This window comes from Hemicordylus capensis, chromosome 1, assembly GCF_027244095.1.
Source record: "Hemicordylus capensis ecotype Gifberg chromosome 1, rHemCap1.1.pri, whole genome shotgun sequence".
Classification (NCBI taxonomy): domain Eukaryota; kingdom Metazoa; phylum Chordata; class Lepidosauria; order Squamata; family Cordylidae; genus Hemicordylus; species Hemicordylus capensis.
Window position 1 is genome coordinate 442,106,383 of NC_069657.1, and position 21,367 is coordinate 442,127,749.

At 45.1% G+C, this 21,367-nt stretch overlaps 1 protein-coding gene across 2 annotated transcripts in view; it reads left to right on the forward strand.

Moving 5' to 3' along the window:
* The window catches only part of SPTBN1 (spectrin beta, non-erythrocytic 1), a 277,913-nt gene that overhangs the window by 69,407 nt on the left and 187,139 nt on the right, over positions 1-21,367 (forward strand). For both annotated transcript variants that reach the window (XM_053245880.1, XM_053245883.1), the window contains exon 2: positions 1,003-1,202. In XM_053245880.1, the coding sequence (XP_053101855.1) occupies positions 1,055-1,202 (148 nt within the window). In that variant the 5' untranslated portion in view covers positions 1,003-1,054. The remainder of the gene's footprint in view (positions 1-1,002; positions 1,203-21,367) is intronic.

Sequence of the window (21,367 nt, forward strand, 5' to 3'; positions counted from 1 at the left end):
AGTTTTAGGAGAACAATGTGATGATTCTTTACTTATTTGCAGTGGGTGCTCTGGTTACTGGAGGGCAAGCTCTCAGCTGGAGGATGGGCGTTGCAAGCCTGGACTTTCACCAACCCCAAGTCATCCTTTGTCCTATTGGGACTGGAAAGTCCAGGGTTGCTCCTAGAACTCCAAGCAGCTGCAGTATGAAGATGGGACATTCTGTTGAGAACAGGGTGTCATTAGGGGTGGTCCATGGCATGGACCCCGGGCCCCCAGTGAATTGCTCAGAGCCCCAAATTGCATCAGCCACCTCCCTCTTTTTAGAGTCTTTTAAAAACACATGCAATTAATTGTGGGGGGAGCATGATTGACTCTAATTATCAAAGGGGGGGCATGCATCCAGGCCCCGGATCTTTTAAGTACCTAGTCCCGTGGCGGTATTGCTTGAGAGATACAGGAAAGCTCCTTTTCATGAGAGAATCTGCCCTTGTGGTTCTATTGCTATTGCAATTATCGAGCTTGCTCTTTTGAATTCTTTCTTTTACAGAGAATTACGAGGGTCTCTTATTGTTCCATTTATAGCATTATATCCTGGATGTTCTGGAACTTTCTATGCTACCTTGTTATTCTCTGGTCTAAATTTGGAAATGTATACCACGGTTGCAAAATTTTGTGCTACAGTTTGTAAGATCAGACAAGATATATTTATGTTGGGTATTACTGCTTAGTTGTTTATTATGGACTAGTGGATATTTTTATTTTAATGTTAATTTTAAGTTATATTAGACATGTAAATATATATTTTTTCTGGTCATGTAGTGAAAAAATGTTTCAGTTTAAGTACCTAGCAATGTCCCTGGTTGAGAAATCATAGTTGTTATTATTTTTTAATCAATCATTCAACATAGGATATATTTTGTTATATCCCAGACATCTTCAAGTATCAGCTTCATTTGGAAAAAATAAATAAAAATAAATATAATTATTGAATAATGATCCCTCCCTCACCTTTCATTGCAGAAGAGCTTTCTAAGGAGTGGCCGATGCCGAAATTAGCTTAAGGCGATCCAAGATGACGACAACAGTAGCGACAGACTACGACAATATTGAGATCCAACAGCAATACAGTGATGTTAACAACCGCTGGGACGTAGACGACTGGGACAATGAGAACAGTTCCGCACGGCTGTTTGAGAGGTCTCGCATCAAAGCCTTAGCAGGTAGGAATTGCACTACCTCTACAGTAGACAAGACATTGCTGAAGTTATTTGAGCGTGAGCTACAGACCTAGTACAATGTGCTAAACAGATACTGAGGCTCTCCATATGAGCAGTGTGGAGAGCCAGATGGGGTTAGGCGGGGAGAGGGGGCCAAGCCCGCTTTCCCCGCACACAAGCACCTGCGGAGCCCTGGGTGGCTGGATCGGCCACCCACACAATTACTGGCTCCGTCATGGAGCTGGTAGGGCCTGCGGGGATAAGGGGCTGCCTGGCCCTCAGAAGTCCTAGGATGCCCCACGTGAGTGCCTCCTGGCGGAGGTCTCCTCATGAGTCGCTGTGGCGCAGAGCCGTGCCATGGTGACTCATGATTGCCAAAATGGGGTAAGCGGAACGCTCACTCTGCTAACCTCATTTAATGGGGGGAGCGCTTAAGTGGGCTAACTGCTGGGAGCCACGCAGCTCCCAGTGGTTCCCATGACCACAGGAAAGTGGGCTGGGCTCCCTTAGCCCTCTCTCCTGCGGTCGTGAGAATAGCCTCGCTGAGTGACGGTGTTGTAAACTCTGGATGAGGAAATGACTTTTGCAAACCAGAGCTCCTAGTCCTTGATCAGGAAGCTCAATGCAGGAATAAGAACAACCTATGTTAGGGTTATTACCTCTGGATAATTACCTCTGTATTCCCCATTGGCTGACATCCAGATTACCGGTGCATGTGTGTTCCTAACATGTAGTAGCAGCCCCTGCAGTAGTCCTCCCAATTCTGAAGGGTGGGCGCTCTTGTGCAAGAGCAGACCTTTTCAGAGTTCCCTGCAGTCCAGAAGCATCTGCACTTTGAAAGCACGGTTTGTTCGGATGTAACACCTAACCATGGTTTGTGAACGCATACTGCGGTTTGTCATGACATCTGAACGGACATCTGTGGGTTGTGATTGGCTGCCCAGCCATGATCTGCAACCCTAGTTTGAAGCCAGTTTGCCAGCTGCAGCGTGGGCAAACAGTGGTTTGTTATTATATTTGAGCTAACAATGTGCTGGTGCAATTTTAATGCATTTCAGTCATTTGCTTACCTGCTTTTAGATAAATTTGCTTACCTGCTTTTATACAGTAAATGTAATTGCTACTTAATCATTCAGTTTTTAACCTATTTCAGGAACAGCACAGTACTGTGCAAGCTATACAATGTTTGTAAGTTTTTAAATTATGGGAAAAGGTACTCTGATAAACAGTGAAGTACACTCCTTATTCCTTCTGCAGACAAGCTGCTGAGACATTACTAGAAATTAAACTTAATGGCTGCTGTGAGTTTTGCTTCCCTCTGGGGAGCTGATTTTAAAGGTGTGTAATGGTGGACTGGGTGGACCAGTTAAGGGAAGCCAATGCAGCCAAAAGAAGGTTCAGTTGAAAAAAGCCATTTATGTGTAATGGGACCCCTGATTAATCAGGGTTCCTGATCTCTTGGAAGATTTCTTGCATGTACAGCTGTATCTGCATAGAGTCCAGCACACATTCTGCTGCCCTCACAGAGCTTGGAGGACAAGTGTAGTGGGCATCACATCAGTGCCCCCTCCAAATGTTCTGTGAACACACACATTGAAGGTAAGCACATGATTTAAATTCTGTCTTTCTCTGTTAATTGATCTGGCAGATATTGTGGTTAAACAAGTTCCAGGGCAAACCTTGCAGAATTTGAGGAAATGTTTCCTTGATATTATATAAATAAGTCTCTTTGGTCCTTATTATAACTTCAGTTGTGCCTGAGCTGTGGGTTTTATTTATTTTTTATTTTGATATTGTAATACTGCCCTGAAGAGATTTGCCCATGTCAGTTTGCAGTGGTGGATATTTTGCTTGAGAGCTGGTATTTATCACACCAAAAGCCATGATAGCTCTTAGTGGTTCATTCTGACATAGTCAATTGCATTAGGTTGAAATAGATGTGATTATACACCTCAGAAAAGTACTGGGAGATCTGTCCGTGGAAATGCAAAGGAGTAAAACGAATTCAGAAGGTTTCACACCTGAAAGATTGTTTCTGTTTTAATTTGGTAATCTATAAAGAATAAAATGTAAGTATGTTGAGCTTCAAAAAGCCAACTGTTAATTTGGAAATATGGAATATTCCGTTATCTGAAGCTCAGAATGAAAGCTGTAAGCCCAAATATGTATACAGGTCAAATGTAGTATTTGGCTGATGAATTCCCTCAGATTCAGCCTTCACTTCAAAATTTATTTCTGTCTTTTAAACTTCCCTTGGTTTTTGAGACAGGCCATTATTCAATTCTTGAAATATAAGGCAATCCAAAAACACAATAAAATCCTTGCTGTGAGAAGGGAAATATGTTGTTTAGATTGTGTTGATTTATTGTATTTGTTATTTTGTTTGGAATTCAGTGCTTAAATTAAATGCAGACCTCATGATATGGCCATAAATAAATATGCAAAGATAGTTTTGTTAACATATTTCTAGCAGCAGAACTTGGCTTTTTCTTGCTGGGTACTTCATTTTTGTCGTGGTCACATGTGATGTGCTGAGAAGTGAACCAGAAGGTTAGAGGTGGTGGGGTAAACGTCAGAGAGAGGCCATAAAGCTGCTGGGATCATGGAGGAAAATGCTGGATGTCTAGAGATTTAGCTTGGAGGTGTTGCTTCTGGTCTAGGCCATGGTTGGGAGCAGCAAGACTCTATGATGGCAGCTAAATTCTGTGTCAGTGAGTAGGCCAAAAGCCAGGAAGTTTTTCATACCTGGCTTTTAGTTCACATCTCCTCTGGAATGGAGGTGTGCACATATAGGCCAAATTTACCCCAAAGTCCCTGCGAGCTTTCGGGGAGCACTTCATACACAATTCTGGTTTCCCATCGCATGTTAGAGTGTAGCCTGATTTATATCCGGGATTTAAAAAACCCACTTTTTTCACCCTAGCTTTTTAACTAGACTGGTGGCATTGTTTTAAGATTTTAATTTCTGTTTTAATTTGTTTTATTTTGCTCTAATCCGCTCAGAGACGGATGTTTGGGGTGGTGTACAAATATAATAAATAAAAGAATAAATCCAGTTATTTCAGGGAGATATATTCAACTCACATCACTGGGTTGCCTGAGATGAAATGAAAGACTGTTCTTGTCTCTCCTTGAAAGAACTGAAATAGATTTGCCCTGATGAACAGCCACACTCTTCTGAATGTATTGGACAACAAACCATTTTCTTTGCAACTTCAGAAAGGTTCCACATCTTTGTCCCACATTTGGTGCCTTATCTTCTTCCCTTGATAGAAGCACAAAAGCCAGGGAAGCTCTTTACACGATCAAGCCTGCAGCCCTGGGTGGCCGGATCAGCCACTCACATGACTACTGGCTCCGTCACAGAGCTGGTGGGGGCTGCTGGGATCAGGGGTCAATGGCACATGAGCAAAAAACCAAGGTAACCAGAGCGCTTGCTCCGTTAACCTTATTTAAGGGAATGGGGGATTAGTCAGGCTAGCCACCTTGGAACCACCAGGCTCTCCTGCAAGCCCAGTGGTTCCTACAATCACTAGAAAGCGGGCTCAGCTCCATTAGCCCACTTCTAGTGAACATGGGAATAGCTTCAGGATCTGGGAATAGACATCTTCAGGGAGAATGCAGCAGGGAACTCCTGGTTTGCTATAGACTGTTCAAGTTGACCTGCCCTGGAAGGGCTTAAATGGGGCTCTCAGCCAATCTGACTGGGAGCCAATCAGGGTTTTAGAGGTCTCGTAAACTGCAGAGAGAAAGGCTGGTCAACTGGTTGAGGTCTCTGTCCTGCATCTGATGGAGCCAAGTCTCCAATCCTGTCCCCAGATGCTGTTGGATGGCCACTCCCCTCTTCTCCAGCCACAGGACATTGTTGTCCAACAGCATCTGAGGACCCAAGTTTGAGAAGCCCTTCCATAGGCCATTGTGGCTGGGGAAGATGGGAGTTGTAGCAATATCTGGGGACCCAAGGTTGAGAACTGTAAGGCTCAGCACCTACTGGCATCCCATGACCACTGACAAACTTTGCGAAAACATCAGTGATTGCAGGTCCACAAAGACCCTCTAGACACTTGTACCTATTGCAGTTTAAATGTATCACAGGGTCAGTGGCTATGGGATGTGGCGCAAGCATCTTCCTCAACTTCTGACCTTGGTGTAACGTAATGTTTTGACTAGACTGTTACAGATGTATGTCTTGAAAACGGCTTCAGATGCATAAATCAGCTGTGGATTGTCAGCCTTTGTAAAGCCCTGACTGCAAAGTCCAGTCATTTTGTATCATTTGGATGCAGCTCTCCAGTTACACTGCCAATAACATTAATTTCAGTGTCCTACGGGAGCTAGAGGGCAAAATAACCTTTTTTCCCCCTGCGTCATAATCCCTTATTTTGGCAGAAGTTACCCAGTTCTCAAACAGGGGGCGGTGGGGAGGAATTGAGGCTTGTTGTCAAAGAGTTCTCAGCTGGGCCGGTGCTCTGCAGAATCTGCACCAGGCAACTGGTCTTCTCAGGTCCTCTTTGATCTGTTACGGGCCTTACAGCATTTTGTTACTGCTTGCAATAGGCGACACATTATCCGGGGATGTTTGTGTAGCAGAAGGGTATGTATGTCAAGTTCTCACTGCTTCTTTGGGGAAATGCCTCGCAGAGTAATTTCAGCATACTCTGTAAATTATTTCCCAAATTCCAGGGTAGTGTGCTGAAATTCCTGACCTCTGAACCAAATGCCTCAGTAGTGTGAGACGTGATTGCAGGTTGGGGCTGTGCCAGCTCAAAGGGCCTCTGAAGCTTTCCTGGCCTATTTGCAAAAGAGGCTGTGTTGGGTGACATAGAGTTGCCAGATGCTGACATCAAAACCACACAATGCTACCATTTGGCAAGGGAAAGAGGCAAGTCTTGCTATAGAATAAGAGGGACCTTTTTCTACAGCAGGCTTGCACAGCAGAAGGCCCAGGGACTGGATCTGACCCACAGGGTAGGAATATCCTGCAGTATCATAGGAGCTGGAAACTGCTTTCCCATGCCACCCTATGCATGTTTACTCAGAAATACGTCTCATGGTGCAATACGTCCCAAGTAAGCTTGACTAGGATTGCAACCTGAAAGTGACAGTGATTTAGGGAGAGGAGAGAGCATTTATTTGGGGCTAGCATGCCCTCCAGGTGCCTCACCGACTCGGCAGAGATAAGGCCAATTTTCTGGCCAATATCCTTAGTTAAAAATTGTGGGTCCCTTAAGTGGGGGAGATCAACAAGTAATTAAAACTTCTTTAATATTTTCAGTGATAATTTTAATGTAATAATGTGCTGAAAATTGACCAGTCATGGATGGTTCTGGTCCGCCTGGGTATTTGAGTTGTGCACCCCTGTTCTAAAGCAACGCTCTACAAATCCGAGGTGCTGGCTCACCACGGCCCCTGGAAAGGTAAGCATGGTGACTGAGCCACACGATGGAAGGGTGCAAGCAGGAGGTGTCAAACAAGGCCCTCCCCCTTCTCCAGCTTACATCCATCCATTGCTTGGCTCAGTTTCTACTTAGCGACTTGAAAATATTTTGAGAGATAGAAAGGGGAAATTAATACGGTGGTGAGTTGTTGCTTTTTATTGTATACATAGGTCAAATAAGCCAAATCAGATGACAATCTATTTAGGGCATCAGGAAAATTTGCATACTACTTTTTAAAAGAAAAACCAATGCAACCAATGAGAGCCAGCATGGCGTAGTGGTTAGGGTGCTGGACTAGGACCGGGGAGACCCGAGTTCAAATCCCCATTCAGCCATGAAACTAGCTGGGTGACTCTGGGCCAGTCACTTCTCTCTCAGCCTAACCTACTTCCAGGGTTGTTGTGAGGAGAAACTTAAGTATGGGGTACACTGCTCTGGGCTCCTTGGAGGAAGAGTGGGATATAAATGTAATAAATAAATAAATAAAATAAAATAAATAAATGCAGAGGGAATTTGCATGGGACAATTTTCCAGAAAACCCGCATCTCTGATACCGGTTTATCGATTTATTTAACATATTTATATACAGCCCAAAACTCACATCTTTGGGCGATTTACCAAAACAAAACAAAACAAAACAAAACACCAATTTAAAACAAAATTAAACATTAAAACAATTTAAAATTTAAAACAATGTTACATTATCTGAGTCTAATTAAAAGCCTGGATGAACAAATGTGTCTTAACTGCCTTTTTTATATTGGGCATATATATTTATATTTATATTTCTGGGATGCAGAAACAAGCACACAGGTACCACCACCATTTTAGTTCCTGCAATCCAAATCCTGAGCTGGTTTTTCCCCTGTGAGTCTCATAAACATAAACTCATTTCAGCTTCTTACTATTATGTCAGTGAGCGTGACTCAAAGCTCATTGACAGCTCTAGATAATGAGCAGACAAATTGTGCATTAGTATCCATTGTCTCCCATCAATTACCTTTGCATAATGTGTTGGTCCTACAGCAGGATCTTTTAGCTCTGTGCTTCAGAAGGGCACCTACATAAATGGAAGCATCTTACGTGCTCCTGATCACTAATATTGGAGTCACCTGGGTGAGCCTCAATACACAGGCTGCCGATGCGGAGAAGTGCGTTTCTGTGTAGTTCTCTTCAGCACTGTAGTGCTCTTGCACAGCTGCCTCTCATTAATTTTTATTTGTATAAGAAAATTGTTCAGTGCAGGGGTGAAGAAACGTTGGCTCAGTGTAGCAGCCAGATAAAATATTTTACTCGTCAGATGTTTCCTCAAGCTACATTGGTACATTACTCATCAGGATTTCTTTTCACTCGTCAGGCATCATTTTTCACCTGTCACAGACTAGTAGACTAGTGGATTTCCTCAGCCCTGGTTCAGTGTATTGGATACTGAGTTTGGTGATGATGCCAAATTAGTCAGGATAGGAAAATTTAAATTTTGATAGAGTTTTATTGAGCCCTGTGGTTGCAAGAGCCCAAGATGCATTTCTGTTTATCCAGTTAGGCTGAGTAGTGATTCTATGCCACTGCAAGACTAAGAGGAATCCCATCAGAGTCAGCTGGAGGGTTCTTTCGACTTTGGGTGCTGTTTCACTAGGTGAACAATGAATAATACACATGAAACAATCACTTAAGAGACACCTAATACAACACGGGTGACTCAATTATTTAGCTTGTCTAAAAGAGGCACCCATTTCAGTTTCTCAAAGCTTGCTGTAGATTTGATATGGTGCTAAATTTAGTTTTCCTTCAGTTGTAAAAAACTTCCTTCAAAGAAAGCACTTCTCGATAGTGGTGGCAGGGAAGCATGAAATCTGTGTAGGCATCATCATATATGGTCATTTCTTATAGCTCGTATGGTTTTACTTATCTATTGTTTGAGAGTGGGAGCAGCCTCAAAAGTAACAGGATGCAGAATATATACTTTTAAATAAATAAGCAAGCTATTGTTTGGATTATACACACAGTGGGAAGCCACAGTTGGCCCCAGCATCTTAGCATGTGTTCATGCAGTGAAACAGAAAGAGGGGGTGTGAGATTGTGAAGTTTTGGGGTACCATCGAACGGGGCAGCTCAAAAATTATTTAGCATATTCCTATTTCCTCCTGCCATGGAGAAGGGCATCATTTTGATCCTTGGCCTCAAGAACCAAAAGTGCATACAACTGGATAAAGAGCACATTATTTGTCTCTGGGCGACTCACAAGTAGTCTTTATTAGTTGGACCTAGAGGGGAGGAGATATAGCTAGAAGCTGACCAGTGGTGAGGATTGGCTCATTCCTTGGCTGGGGAATGGAAAGGGCCAATGGTGCTCAAGACCCGTGTGCTTCTTCTACCTGCCCCACAAAGGAGTTTGGAAATAAGAATATATTTGAGTTTCAAGAGAGGTGTAGGCTATTTGTAGAATCAACTAGTGTTGATTTCAAGACTAGTCCTTTCTGGGTGATTGTGTGTGTGTATGAGAGAGAGAGAGAGAGAGAGAGAGAGAGAGAGAGAGAGAGACCCTTTGAAAATGGAAGTTGTTTTTGCTTTTCCATGGTCCAGATGAAGTACCCTTTTGTGCAGTTTTGTAGCAGCATCTTCTGGCCTTTTGCTGCCAATCCATGATATGAGAGAGATGTCTTATCCTATACTCCAGACCAGGGGTTGCCAACATGGGGTCCCCAGATGTTGTTGGACTACAGGTCCCCTCATCTCTGCAACCATTATGGCTGTTGATTATGGGAACAGCCATAATGAGCATGTGACATGACGCCTTATACGGTATCAGACCACTGGTCCAACCAGTCTAGTGTTTCTGTCTTCTCTGACTGGCAGTGACTCTTGGACTTCACCAGCCCTATTATCCTTTAACTGGAGATGCACATGGAACCTTCCACATGGAGAGACTTCAACTGTAGTCCCTTCTCCATTTTCTGGAGGAGAGGTTCCTAAGCTGGCCCACCCGGCATTGATCTACAGCCTCCGTAGTCAACAGCCATAATGGCTGCAGGGATGATGGGACTTGTAGTCCAACAACATCTGGGGTCTCAATGTTGGGAACCCCTGGTCTGGAGAATACTATGAGTCTATTCTCACGACCCACAGAAACTGGGCTAAGGGAGCCCAGCCCGGTTTCTGTGGGTCATTTGTTGCAACATGTGCGGTTCCTGGAAGCCAGTCCTCTTAAATACCCCCCTGTTAAACAAAGTTAGAGGAGCATGCACTCCACTAAGCCCATTTACCTGATCATGTGTCCCTGCAGCATGGCGCCACGCTACAGTGACTCACGAGGAGACCTTCGATGAGGCGGCAACGACAAGCTTCCCTGCGTTGGGGGTTCCCCAGAAGGCCCTGTGCACTCATGCGGGGCATTCTGGGACCTGGCCCCCGACCCCCACTGCACCAGCCAGCTCTGTGACATTGCTGGTAATCATGTGGGTGCCTGATCCAGCCACCCAGGGCTAGCTGCTTGCTCGTCTGCAGGAAGAATGGGTCAAGCCTGCTCTCCCCATGAAACCCCTTACGGCTCATCATCCATCTCCCTCCCTCCCTCCCTCCTCTCTCTCTCTCTCTCTCTCTCTCTCTCTCTCTCTCTCTCACACACACACACACACACACACACACACACACACACACACACACGAGCGTGTGATCACCCAGACAGGACTAGCCTTGAAATCAACATCTGTGCACTCTAATGCAAATAGTCTCAGGGTTGGCACCAAGTTTTAGTGAGGCCGTGGTGCAAACCCCTGCATGGTCCCCAGACATTCTCCCTTCATCACTACCATTTGCAGCCAAGGCAGCAATGCTGGAAGAGGAGTGTCCATTGTCTCTGCTGCCCAGTAAGCCTCCCTGTTGGGCCTTGGCTGAGCTGGTGATGGTGGGCAGCTGCATATGTGCCAGGGGTCAACCAGGCCAGCTCTCTGATGTGCATGGACCCTCAGGCTCTTGACCAGCCTGGCAAAACACCCGATCAACCCTGGGACAGCCTTGTGCTTGGTTGGCGCTCCCTGGTCAGCTGCAAAAATCCAGCATCTGCCTCCGTTGCTGCTTTTATTCTGACTGCCAGACTGTTTCGCTCTAGCTATACACATGCCCAACATATGCAGGCATCACTCCCTGATGCTTAGCGAAATGTCTGCAAGGTTTGATGAAGGGAGGCTTCAGATAAAATATCGAGGCTGCGGGACAACCTGAGGTCAAGTATGCAAAGGACGTCTGAAGGATTTGTTTCGTACTCGATGGAAACTCGATACCCAAGGCACCTGGTCCGCAGGTTACTCTTGTTCCACTGTATATTTAGTCAGCTGGAATCCTCAGGGCTGCTCAAACATTGATGGCATCTTCATTTCCAAGGTGAGACTGAACTTGGAGCTATTTTGATCGGGGCTGCTGAAAAAGCCACCGGAGATGTGCGAGGTGGCTTATGTCAGAATAGGGCGTTGAATCGCTGCGGAAATTTCAGCCAAAATTTCAGCTGCCCTTTGTTAACCAGGCACAGACGCAAAGCACTGTGTGAGGTTTCTGGGCATATCATGTCTTGTGCAGTGCCTCTAGTTCTTCTCACAACGCGTAGTTAATATACAGGCTTCACTGCCACTGGAGATGGTGATGGCCCCTAGCACAGGCGGCTCCTGAAAGAGGATGACACAAATACATGGAGGAGGAAAGGTCTACCAGTGGGTATTAATTATAATGGCTATATGGAGCCTCCAGATTCAGAGGCAGTATACCTCTGAATACCAGCTACTAGGGAGCAACAGCAAGAGAGGGCTATTGCCTTCAGGCCCAGTTGGTGAGCTTCCCAGAGGCATCTGGTTGACTGCTGTGGGAAGCATAATGCTATATCTCTGCAGCAGAGCAATCTGCTTTGCACGCAGAAGGTCCCAGGTTCAGTCCCTGGCAACATCCCCAGGCAAGACTGGGAAAGACACCTGCCTGAAACCTGGAAGAGCTGCTGCCAGTCAGGGTAGACAGTACTGAGCTAAAGAGACCAATGGTCTGACTCAGTATACAGCAGCTTCCTATGTTCCTATGAGCTAGAAGGACCTTTGGTCTGATCCGGCAGGGCTGTAATAGCATAAGAGCATAAATTATTTCCTGGGCCTGCAGATGGCTCTTAATACATCAGATAATTCTGGGCATCTTCCACTGGGGTGGCCAGCTCTTGATTTCAAAATTCTGGTCCTTAAACGTGGCCGGGAGGCGGAGCCCAGTGGGCACAAGCCTAATAGCACAAGCTTTCCGTCAACTCCTGGGGCTGGGGCTGCCAGGCACAGAGGACTGAATCCACACTAGGGGGCTTGCAGTTGAAGAAGACGCCCCATGCATGCTCTAGTCTCACATTCAACTCGGCATTAGGGCTGAACTCAACAACCTGGGGGTTCCCAGCCTTTGGTCCCCAGATGTTGTTGACGACAACTCCCACCATCCCCAGCTGCAGTGGCCTTTGGCCATTGAGGATGATGGGGATTGTAGTCCAACAACATTCAGGGACCCAAGGATGGGAATCCCAAGGGCTAGAGTTCAAGCACACACAACTAGTGAAAAAGCTGTGACTCCAAAAATTCAAGATTTATGCAAAGGATTCTGGTAACCAGCCTGAAAGTCTAGCTTTTGAATAAAACATTCTGACAAATTGCAGGTAGGTAGGTAGGTAGGTAGGTAGGTAGGTAGGAGAGATAGATAGATAGATAATTTTTTCCTCTCTGGTCAGTGAGGCTGTCAACCTAACACCACACATGTATCCCATGCAAGCTGACAGAGGAAAACAGGCACACGTCCCAGCAGGAAATCAACCTGGATTGAAACCCAGCTCCACCCCTTACCAAAGGTCCAGGCATCTAATTTGGCAGTCCAGAAAAATATCATGTCTCCATTAGCTGCAAAGAATATAGGTTTTTGGCTGGTCAAGTTTAAACAGGTAGGGCAAGACTAACAAAAGGGCTTGGGATGACTTTGCCTGCAACAAGGTCTGGGAGTGGATTCTCTCTGACTCGGGGCCCCTGCCGATGATCTCGGAGAAAAAGAATGGATCTAGTTGAGGAAAACGGTCAAAAGAAGCTCAGTGCCCAATGGGAGGCAGAATTAGAAACTAGGATTCCAGGGTGTAGCCATTAAGACAATACAGGGTCCAGGAGAACTAGGCAGGCAGGACAAAGGCAGCCAGAATGTGGTGAGGCTACTCAACAGGCGAAGTCAACAAACCAGGGAAAGTTGGAAGGAAGGAAGCCCAAACTGAGAGCATGGAAAGGAAGAAGCACAGTTGTATTGGCCAGCTCCTTATATTCAGGGATCCACAAATTTAGGCTTAGCTTGCTAGTCAACCATTATTTATGGTTCCCTTCTCTTCCCTCACATCCTTTCCAAGCAGAGGACCTAGGAGAGAAGCGGGTCTTCTGTCATTTGCACTGGGACCTGGAGATGGTAAGAAGCGGTGGGAGCCCTCTCCTTCTGATCAGAAAGGATTCCTGCTGTCTCTTGCCTTCTCAAAAATGGCAGTCCAAATGAGACCTCTAGGGAGGACATCTGTGCAGTGCTGGGTGTCCTGCTTGCCAGAGCACTGACAAGCTGGCCAGTGGATTTTTTGATGATGCCTACTTATATTCAGACCTGGTCTAGCTAGCCCAGGGGCCTCTTGCTGCCTGACTGCAAACAGGGCTGACTGCAGGAATTCCTTGACTCTGCCGGTCCTGAAGAGGGCTCTAATCATGCAGCCTTGGATAGCTCACCAGGTGATGGGTCAGCTTCCAGCTCTCCACCCCCTGAGTCAGCTGGTTCTGTTTGTTTAACCCTTAATTGCTAGAGTGGCACAGAAAGAGACATCTTGTTTGCTCGGCGACATATGTACTTTCTCAGTTGCTACGAAACCAAAAATGGCACAGGGAGCAAGACATTTGCTTGCTCGTTGAGTGTGCACACTGTGATCTGTATGGAGAAAAGGCGCACAAAACCATTGTACAGTCTGCGACATCTGAAAGGGGCCTGATTGACCAATGGGCCAATGAGTAAATAATTAGATTGCACACATGGAGATTGCCCAGGCTGTGACAAATGGGACAACAAGAGGAGACGCTGAGCTCATTGAAACCCACTGCAAGCCGAACCAAATGCGAGCAAAGTAGCTGGCTGCTTCCCCTGGAAATTCTCAAGAATATGGCTGTTTTATGCCTCCACTTGCAGTCTGCTGGGAACCCAAAAAGAGGTGAAAAGAGGAGAATCTGGCTAAAGTGACCAGCAAAAAGGATCTGAGATGGATTCATCCCCCACATTTACTACCCTCTATCTGCCATTCGGTCTGAGAAGTATACATCATAAGAGCTGAGTCCCCCAGCAAGAATTCCCTGTGTTCCTGGCCCTTCAAGCAAACAAAGAAATGAACTTCATGCTTCTGTGATTTCAGCAGGGGACACGGTGAACTGTCAGTTGTGGTCATGTGGCCAAAGCAAGAAGCAAAGAGCAGCTGAGAAACCAGGAAGGAGGAATGCAAAATGCATGTGATGATTTGTTTTGGTCCTCCCCCTACTCTCTCCTGAGGGTTTATGACCAATGGCAGCACAACATTTAGAACAAAACTAAACAAAACCAGTAGAATGCATTCCTAATAGGTGTTTTGGGTTGCATACACACCATACTGGCTTAATACAGCCTTGTAAAAAAGTGTTATCAGCCCACACACCAAATGTGCTTCTGTGTTGCTGGGTAACTTAAGCTGTGTGGTCTGGCAATCTCCCAGCCCAGAATGAATGGTTACCCTCATGAGTGGGCAAGTAGGTATTTGCAGGACCAGGATTAATCAAGGTATCTTGGGTGGAAATAGCTGCTTAAGTTGTACACTGATTAGAACAGTGTGATGATGGCTTCATTTCCTCCTCCCTCCTCCTTGGACAATTGATGGTGGTTCTCCTGGCCTCTGTGATGGAGGAGGAACGCAGTCCCAGCTGGAGAAGCCACAGCAGACAGGGACATTAATCAATATGGAGGAGGTTTAGGAGCACACTTGTTTATTTTCTGAGGCTATTTTGGTTCTGGTGTGTTATTGTAATAGGGAATGGAAAGGAAATGTTCTTTCCTCCAAACCTCTTTTCTCTTGGCCTGCGTAAACTGGAGTTGGCTTTAGAATGAAGCTGAAGAACATTGAGGACAGCCAGACCGGAGGAGTCCAGAATTGGACTCCAGGACTTTAGAATCCACTCCCTGATAGAATTAGAGCCTCCCCATCTCTGGTTGCTTTTAAGAAATAGCTGAAGACTTTTAAGTTTTAAACTCTATATTGTTAGTTAATCTTTTAATCTGCTGGTTGTTTGGTTGTGTTTTTTAAATTTTGGTACATTATGTAAACCACCCAGAGATGTGTATATTGGGTTGTATAGAAGTATGCAAAATAAATAAAATGCATATTGGGCTGGTTCTCATGATACTCCCCCCACCAAAATCAACCCACACTATTGAGATTGGGGCACACCAAGAGCGCACCTGTCTTTGTGTCCTTCCTGGTTGTCCTCCCAATGTGTTCCTTTTTTGTAGGAGGAGGGGACTAGAGGTGCATTTTGGAGCCTGGACCGAAAGACCTTTGGAGCCCCCCTGCAAATTATCCCCCTACCAGTTACCACTGGTACGTCTGGTGGCGACTCAGAGGTGGGCCTTCTCTGTAGCCGCTCCTGGGCTGTGGAATGCGCTCCCTGCAGAAATTCGTAATTTGAACTCTTTATTGACCTCCAGGAGAGCCCTTAAGACTTATCTGTTTAGCCTGGCCTTCCAGGGTTTTTAAATTGTTGTAGGGGTTTTTTTTAAATGTACTGGGGGTTTTGTTTTGTTTTGAGGGTTTTAAAATTGTTTTTAACTGATTGTTTTATGGTATTTTTTAAAAAATTGTTTTTATTGGTGATTGATTTTAACTGGTTTTGTTTTGTTTGTGAACCGCCCTGAGCTGAATTGGGTAGGGTGGTATAAAAATTGAATGAATGAATGAATAAACAAACAACGTGACACACACAGGTGTAAGAGTGCCTCTAGAGGGGACCCATCCAAACCACTTCTCTGCATGCAACCAGGGGGAGGTAGTGAGAAAAACCCTTTTCCTACAGAGAGGACATACCCCTTCCACTGTCATAGGGCTGTCACAGAGCCTAATTTACAAAAGCAGTTGTCATAAGTATGCAATTTAAGATGAACGTGCCTGTGGAATGAGTGCATTTCAAGAAGGGAATAGGCTGCCTTCTTTGCTTTTCCGTGTTCATCTAGCAAGTCTTTAGTATTTATTGAGCAAAAATTGTTCTTTGATTCCCACTCCCACCCATGACTGCTTGTTGCTTGGATACCATGTCAGGAATAATTGCTAGCTGGGTCTGTTCCAAAATAAAATTACAAGAGTGTCTTTTTGTTAATACCAAACCTGCTTTAGCAAGAGATTAACTGGGTAATAGCTAGGAAACCGAGCTGTGAACCAGGGGCTTAGGAACATAGGAAGCTGCCATATACTGAGTCAGACCATAGGTCCATCTTGCTTAGTATTGTCTACACAGACTGGCAGCAGCTTCTCCAAGGTTGCAGGCAGGAATCTCTCTCAGCCCTATCTTGGAGATGCCAGGGAGGGAGCTTGAAACCTAGATGCTCTTCCCAGAGTGGCTCCATCCCCTAAGGGGAATATCTTACAGTGCCTACACATCAAGTCTCCCATTCATATGCAACCAGGACGGACCCTGCTTAGCTAAGGGGACAAGTCATGCTTGCTACCACAAGACCAGCTCTCCTGCCTCTGCCATGCACCCACTGGGGAAACCTTAGGGAAATAATTCTCTCGCAGCCCTCATCTGCAGCTGGGGGTTAATAATGCTGACCTGATTTACAGGGTTGTTGTACAGATTACTGAGATAGCATGTGCCACGTCTTTGGACTCTCACAAAGCACCATATAAATGCCCATGAAAGAACTGCCTCTTCTTCCACATGAACCTGCCAGTACAGTCAGGTCATCCACGGGGACCTTGCTCTGTGCTTTCCCATTGTTGGAGGTGTTATGGAACCAAACCCTTCCCTTCAGCCCTCCCCTTCCTACTGTTAGAACTGACATTGAGATGCAGAAGACATCGGTGCTGTGAAGGTCTCTTACCTCTCCCTATATTTGATTGCTAATTGTAGCAGGAGCAGCCCTGCTATTAGGCAGGATGAGGCAGCTGCCTAGAGCAGCAGGCTTTTGGGGTTCCTTTGGGGTGGCAAAATGCCCACTGCCGTCTCACCTGAATCTTTCCATCGCCGACTGCCATGATAGCAGCTTTTCACCGAGTGGTGCCACACGGCTTAGCAAGGACCCACTCCAAGATAGCCTTCCCCGTCATCGTCCTCCTCTTCCTCCTCCTTTGCTAAAAGGTAGGGGCTAGCAAAGGAAAGAGAAGGAAGTGCACTGGGTCAGTAGAGTGCTGGCCTCGAGTGTCTACATGGATATGCTCTAGGCCAGGGATTCGCAACATTGGGTCCCCAGATGTTATTGGATTTCAACTCACATAATCCCCAACCAAAGGACTCTGAGGCTGGGGATTATGGGAGTTGAAGTCCAATAACATCTGGGGACCCAACCCTGAGAATCCCTGCTCTAGGCCAGCACTCTTCTTGCTGGTTCAGAACATTTCCTCCTTCTGCTCCCCTCTCTGTGTTTTCAAAACCTAGGGTGGGAATGGAGGAGGTGAATGGAGGGGGCTCACATGCCAGAGATAAATGTGGTAGGGGAGGATACAACATAAGAGTACAACAACAAGAACAATGCCACTTATTTGTTAGTCGTCCCATAAGATTATTCTCTGGGCAGCTCACAATAAAACAACAATAGAAGAAAGCGTACAATTAAAACACATAAAACAAAACAAAAAAATCACAAGAACATAAAAATACAATACAAACACATTTTTAAAACTTCTTTAAAATCTGTTTTAAAAGGCCTGAGTGAACAGAAGGATCTTCACCTGGCGTCTAAAAAGAACAAAGTGACAATGCCAGGTGAGCCTCACTGGGGAGGCTATTTTATAAATGAGGTGCCACCACTGAAAAGACCCTCTCCCTAGTTGCTACCCATCTTATCTCGGGGGGGGGGGCATTCGGAGCAGGCCTCTGAAGAAGACCTCAAGGTCCAGGTACACCAAACTGTTTAGGGCTTTAAATGTTAAAACCAGCACTTTGAATTGGGCCCAGAAATGGACTGGGAGGAGTCAGTGTAGCTGATGAAGAGCCCTGCTGAATCAGACCAAAGGTGTATCTAGTCCAACATCCTGTTACCCACAGTGGCCCACCAGATGTATGTATGTATGTATTTTAAAAACATATTTATATACTGACCAAAACATAGGTCTTTGGGCAGTTTACAGTTGGTTGGTTGGTTGATTACGTGCTGTCAAGTTGGTGTCAACTCTTAGCAGCCACATAGATAGATTCTCTCCAGGATGATCTGTTTTCAACTTGTCCTTTAAGGTCTCTCAGTGGTGCATTCATTGCTGTCATAATCAAGTCCATCCACCTTGCTGCTGGTTGTCCTCTTCTTCTCTTTCCTTATAAAACAGTACAAATTAAAACAAAATTGAAACATTAAAATAATTTTAAATTTAACACCATGTTAAAACACTGTAAGACTAATTAAAACCCTGGGTGAACAAATGTGTCTCAACTGCTTTCTTACAAGTTATCAGAGATGGGGAGGCTCTTATTTCAGCAGGGAGTGCATTCCAGAGTCTCAGGGTGGAAACAGAGAAGGCCCGTCCCTGAGTAGCAACCAGACAAACTGGTGGCAACTGCAGACGGACAGCTTTTAAATTCTGGACTCCTATTCCTATGGGCTAACAATCTACAGGAATGGGTGGGAAAGTACAGATACTTTGTTGCTTGGCCAGCCAGGTGTCTGGGATTTGTCTAGCTCTTCAATATATGCATCATGTGTGCTATTCCTTGTTGGGCATTGTGCAGTTTTGCACTTAGAGACAATTCTCAAACCACAAATATAGAAAAACGTGTGGGTGGAGCGTTTAGGAAACATATACTTCATTCATTTTGGCATTTGAAGCAAGTTTGGAAGGGAGGGCTTTGCATTTGGGATTCAAAACATTCAAACAAATTAGTTTATTCTTTCCTTAATTGGTCCCTTTTCTCCAATATTTCAGGCAACATTAAGTGGCATGTCATTGCAGATGCATGATGTAACTTCCACTCAGAAGAGCTTCAGCTCTAATAATATAAGCCTCCTAGACTGTTGGAGTCAACCAGAGTCTAGGCCCCTGGGATGCTCAACGGCAACTACAGAATTATTTTTGCATTGCATTGCATTTTGAAGAGCTGCTCTTGACTGGGAAGAGTTGCAGACTCGTCCATTGGCATCCTTACCTGTACGCCCACCTGTAGATTCTGAGCCTTCCACAGATGCACATTTTCAGCAGTTTCTCCACAACCTTTCTGTATAATCTCTTTTAAAGCGAAGCTGGGTTGTTTTGTTTTTTACTTAAAAAGCTGCTTTTCTAGAGGAAGCTGCTTTATACCATGTCAGACCATGGGGCCATCTACTTCAGTACTGCCCATTCTGAATCGCAGTGGTTTCCCAAGGTTTCAGGCAGGAGTCTTTCCCAGCCCTACCTGGAGATGCTGACGATTGAACCTGGGGCCATCTGCATGCAACGCAGATGCTTTACCACTAAGCTACGGCCCCCAATATTGTCCCACAACTATATCATTCTGTAATGTCACATTAAAGCCACCTAATGGCACAGCAGGAAAATGGCTTGACTACCAATCCAGAGGTTGCTTGTTCAAATCCCCACTGGTATGTTTCACAGACTATGGGAAACCCCTCTATCGGGCAGTAGCGATATAGGAAGATGCTGAAAGGCATCATCTTATAGTATGCGGGAGATAGCAATGGTAAACTCCTCCTGTATTCTACCAAAGACAACCACAGGGCACCGTGATCACCAGGAGTCGACACTGACCTGGGGGCACACTTTACCTAATGCCACATTACATGTATTCATGCAAGGACTGTACATAACTCAGAACACAGAGATCTGGCCACTACGTTCCCCTGGTTTGCCCTTCTTAGGAACCTTCTTAAGAAGTATGCTGCTGACTGCTGCAGTGGAAGTAATGTCAGCAACATCCTTTTATTTGGACATTGGCAATATTCTCACAGGGAAGCCTCTCACTGGGTGCAATTGCACAGATATCATTGGAAGATGTATCAAATGATTCTCAGCTTTTTAACCTGAAAGAGCCAGCGTGCTGTAGTGGTTAGAGTGCTGGACTAGGAGTGGGGAGACCCTAGTTCAAATCCCCATTCAGCCTCATGAGACTTGCTGGGTGACTCTGGGCCAGTCACTTCTCTCTCAGCCTAACCTACTTTACAGGGTTGTTGTGAAAGAGAAACTTAAATATGTAGTACACCGCTCTGGGCTCCTTGGAGGAAGAGCGGGATATAAATGTAATAATAATAATAATAACCTACTTTTTGCAAATATCCTTATGAGATCGCCCTGTGGTCCGTGTGTCCATCCATGTGCGTCTCCCCTCCAACAACCTCTCAATGCCTACACCGATTTGCACCAAATTTGGTGCAGTTGTTGTGCCACATGGGGACACCTGAATGGTGTGGTTTGTGATAACCTCATGCACCCCGATCCAAGATGGCAGCCACATGGAAAGTAGACACAATAGCTCATACTTGAACTGCTTTAAAAAGAAGTTTGCATGAATTGGTTCCTCTCTCCCTCCCCTTTTCTCTCCCTGACCCTTCATCTTGAAACCAAATGAAACTTGCAAGCTCCCTTTGAATGTTTATGTGTTTTGAATTGGAAATATGCTGGGAGTCCTGCCAATTTAGCAGGACTGATTGCAGCACAGGTGTGTGCACCTACTATATCAAAGCACTGCTACCGCTGAGGCTTAATTGAGTTTTCTTTCACCCTATCATGGAAGCGTCATTTTTGTTAATTTCTTTCTGCATTGTCAGCACAAATATTTATTTCACTTTTCTCACCCACCCCCGGGACACTTACCTAGGAGTTAAGGAAATGGAAGATAATTGAATAAAAACTAAATGCACATTTAAAAAAAAAAAACTTAACAGTTTTGCAAATGTTCAGCTGTCAGGTAGTCCTCTGTTGCCTAGAGATGTTGCTGGAATCTTAAGAATAAGTTTCCATTTAAAGAAAAAAGGAGTTGCTGAATCACGTGGCTGTAAAGCTACATTTCAAAATGTGACAGCGATGCACTTCGGAGGGGCAAAGGCATTTTTTTGGACTCTCCATGCCACCTAGAGTAAGCATTTTTTTAAAGGGCTGAACCACATTTTTTACACTTAAAGATAAACATTGTGTGATTTAAAATAGCTGTGTGATCTTCTTGAGTGGGTGCATCTGTTTGCACTAGTGCAACTATGTATGTTTGCACTAATGCAGCATTTGTCTGAATGTCAGCGTGTGTGTGTGACTGTGTTTAATGTCATCTGGAGGGCTGGAGAAATTGAACATATTAAACTCAAATGTATGGTTAAGGTACAGACATAAGATCGCTTAATATTACTTAAGTATCCCCTAAGTCCCTAAGGCTGACATATAGTTAGATAATTATATTTCAGAATAAATCTGGTTTCTGTTCTCTGAGGCTCCAATTTGTGCTGCTCTATTAATGAATAAATGTGGGAACCACACTGGGAGGAGCGAGATCAAGCAGTTTCCAG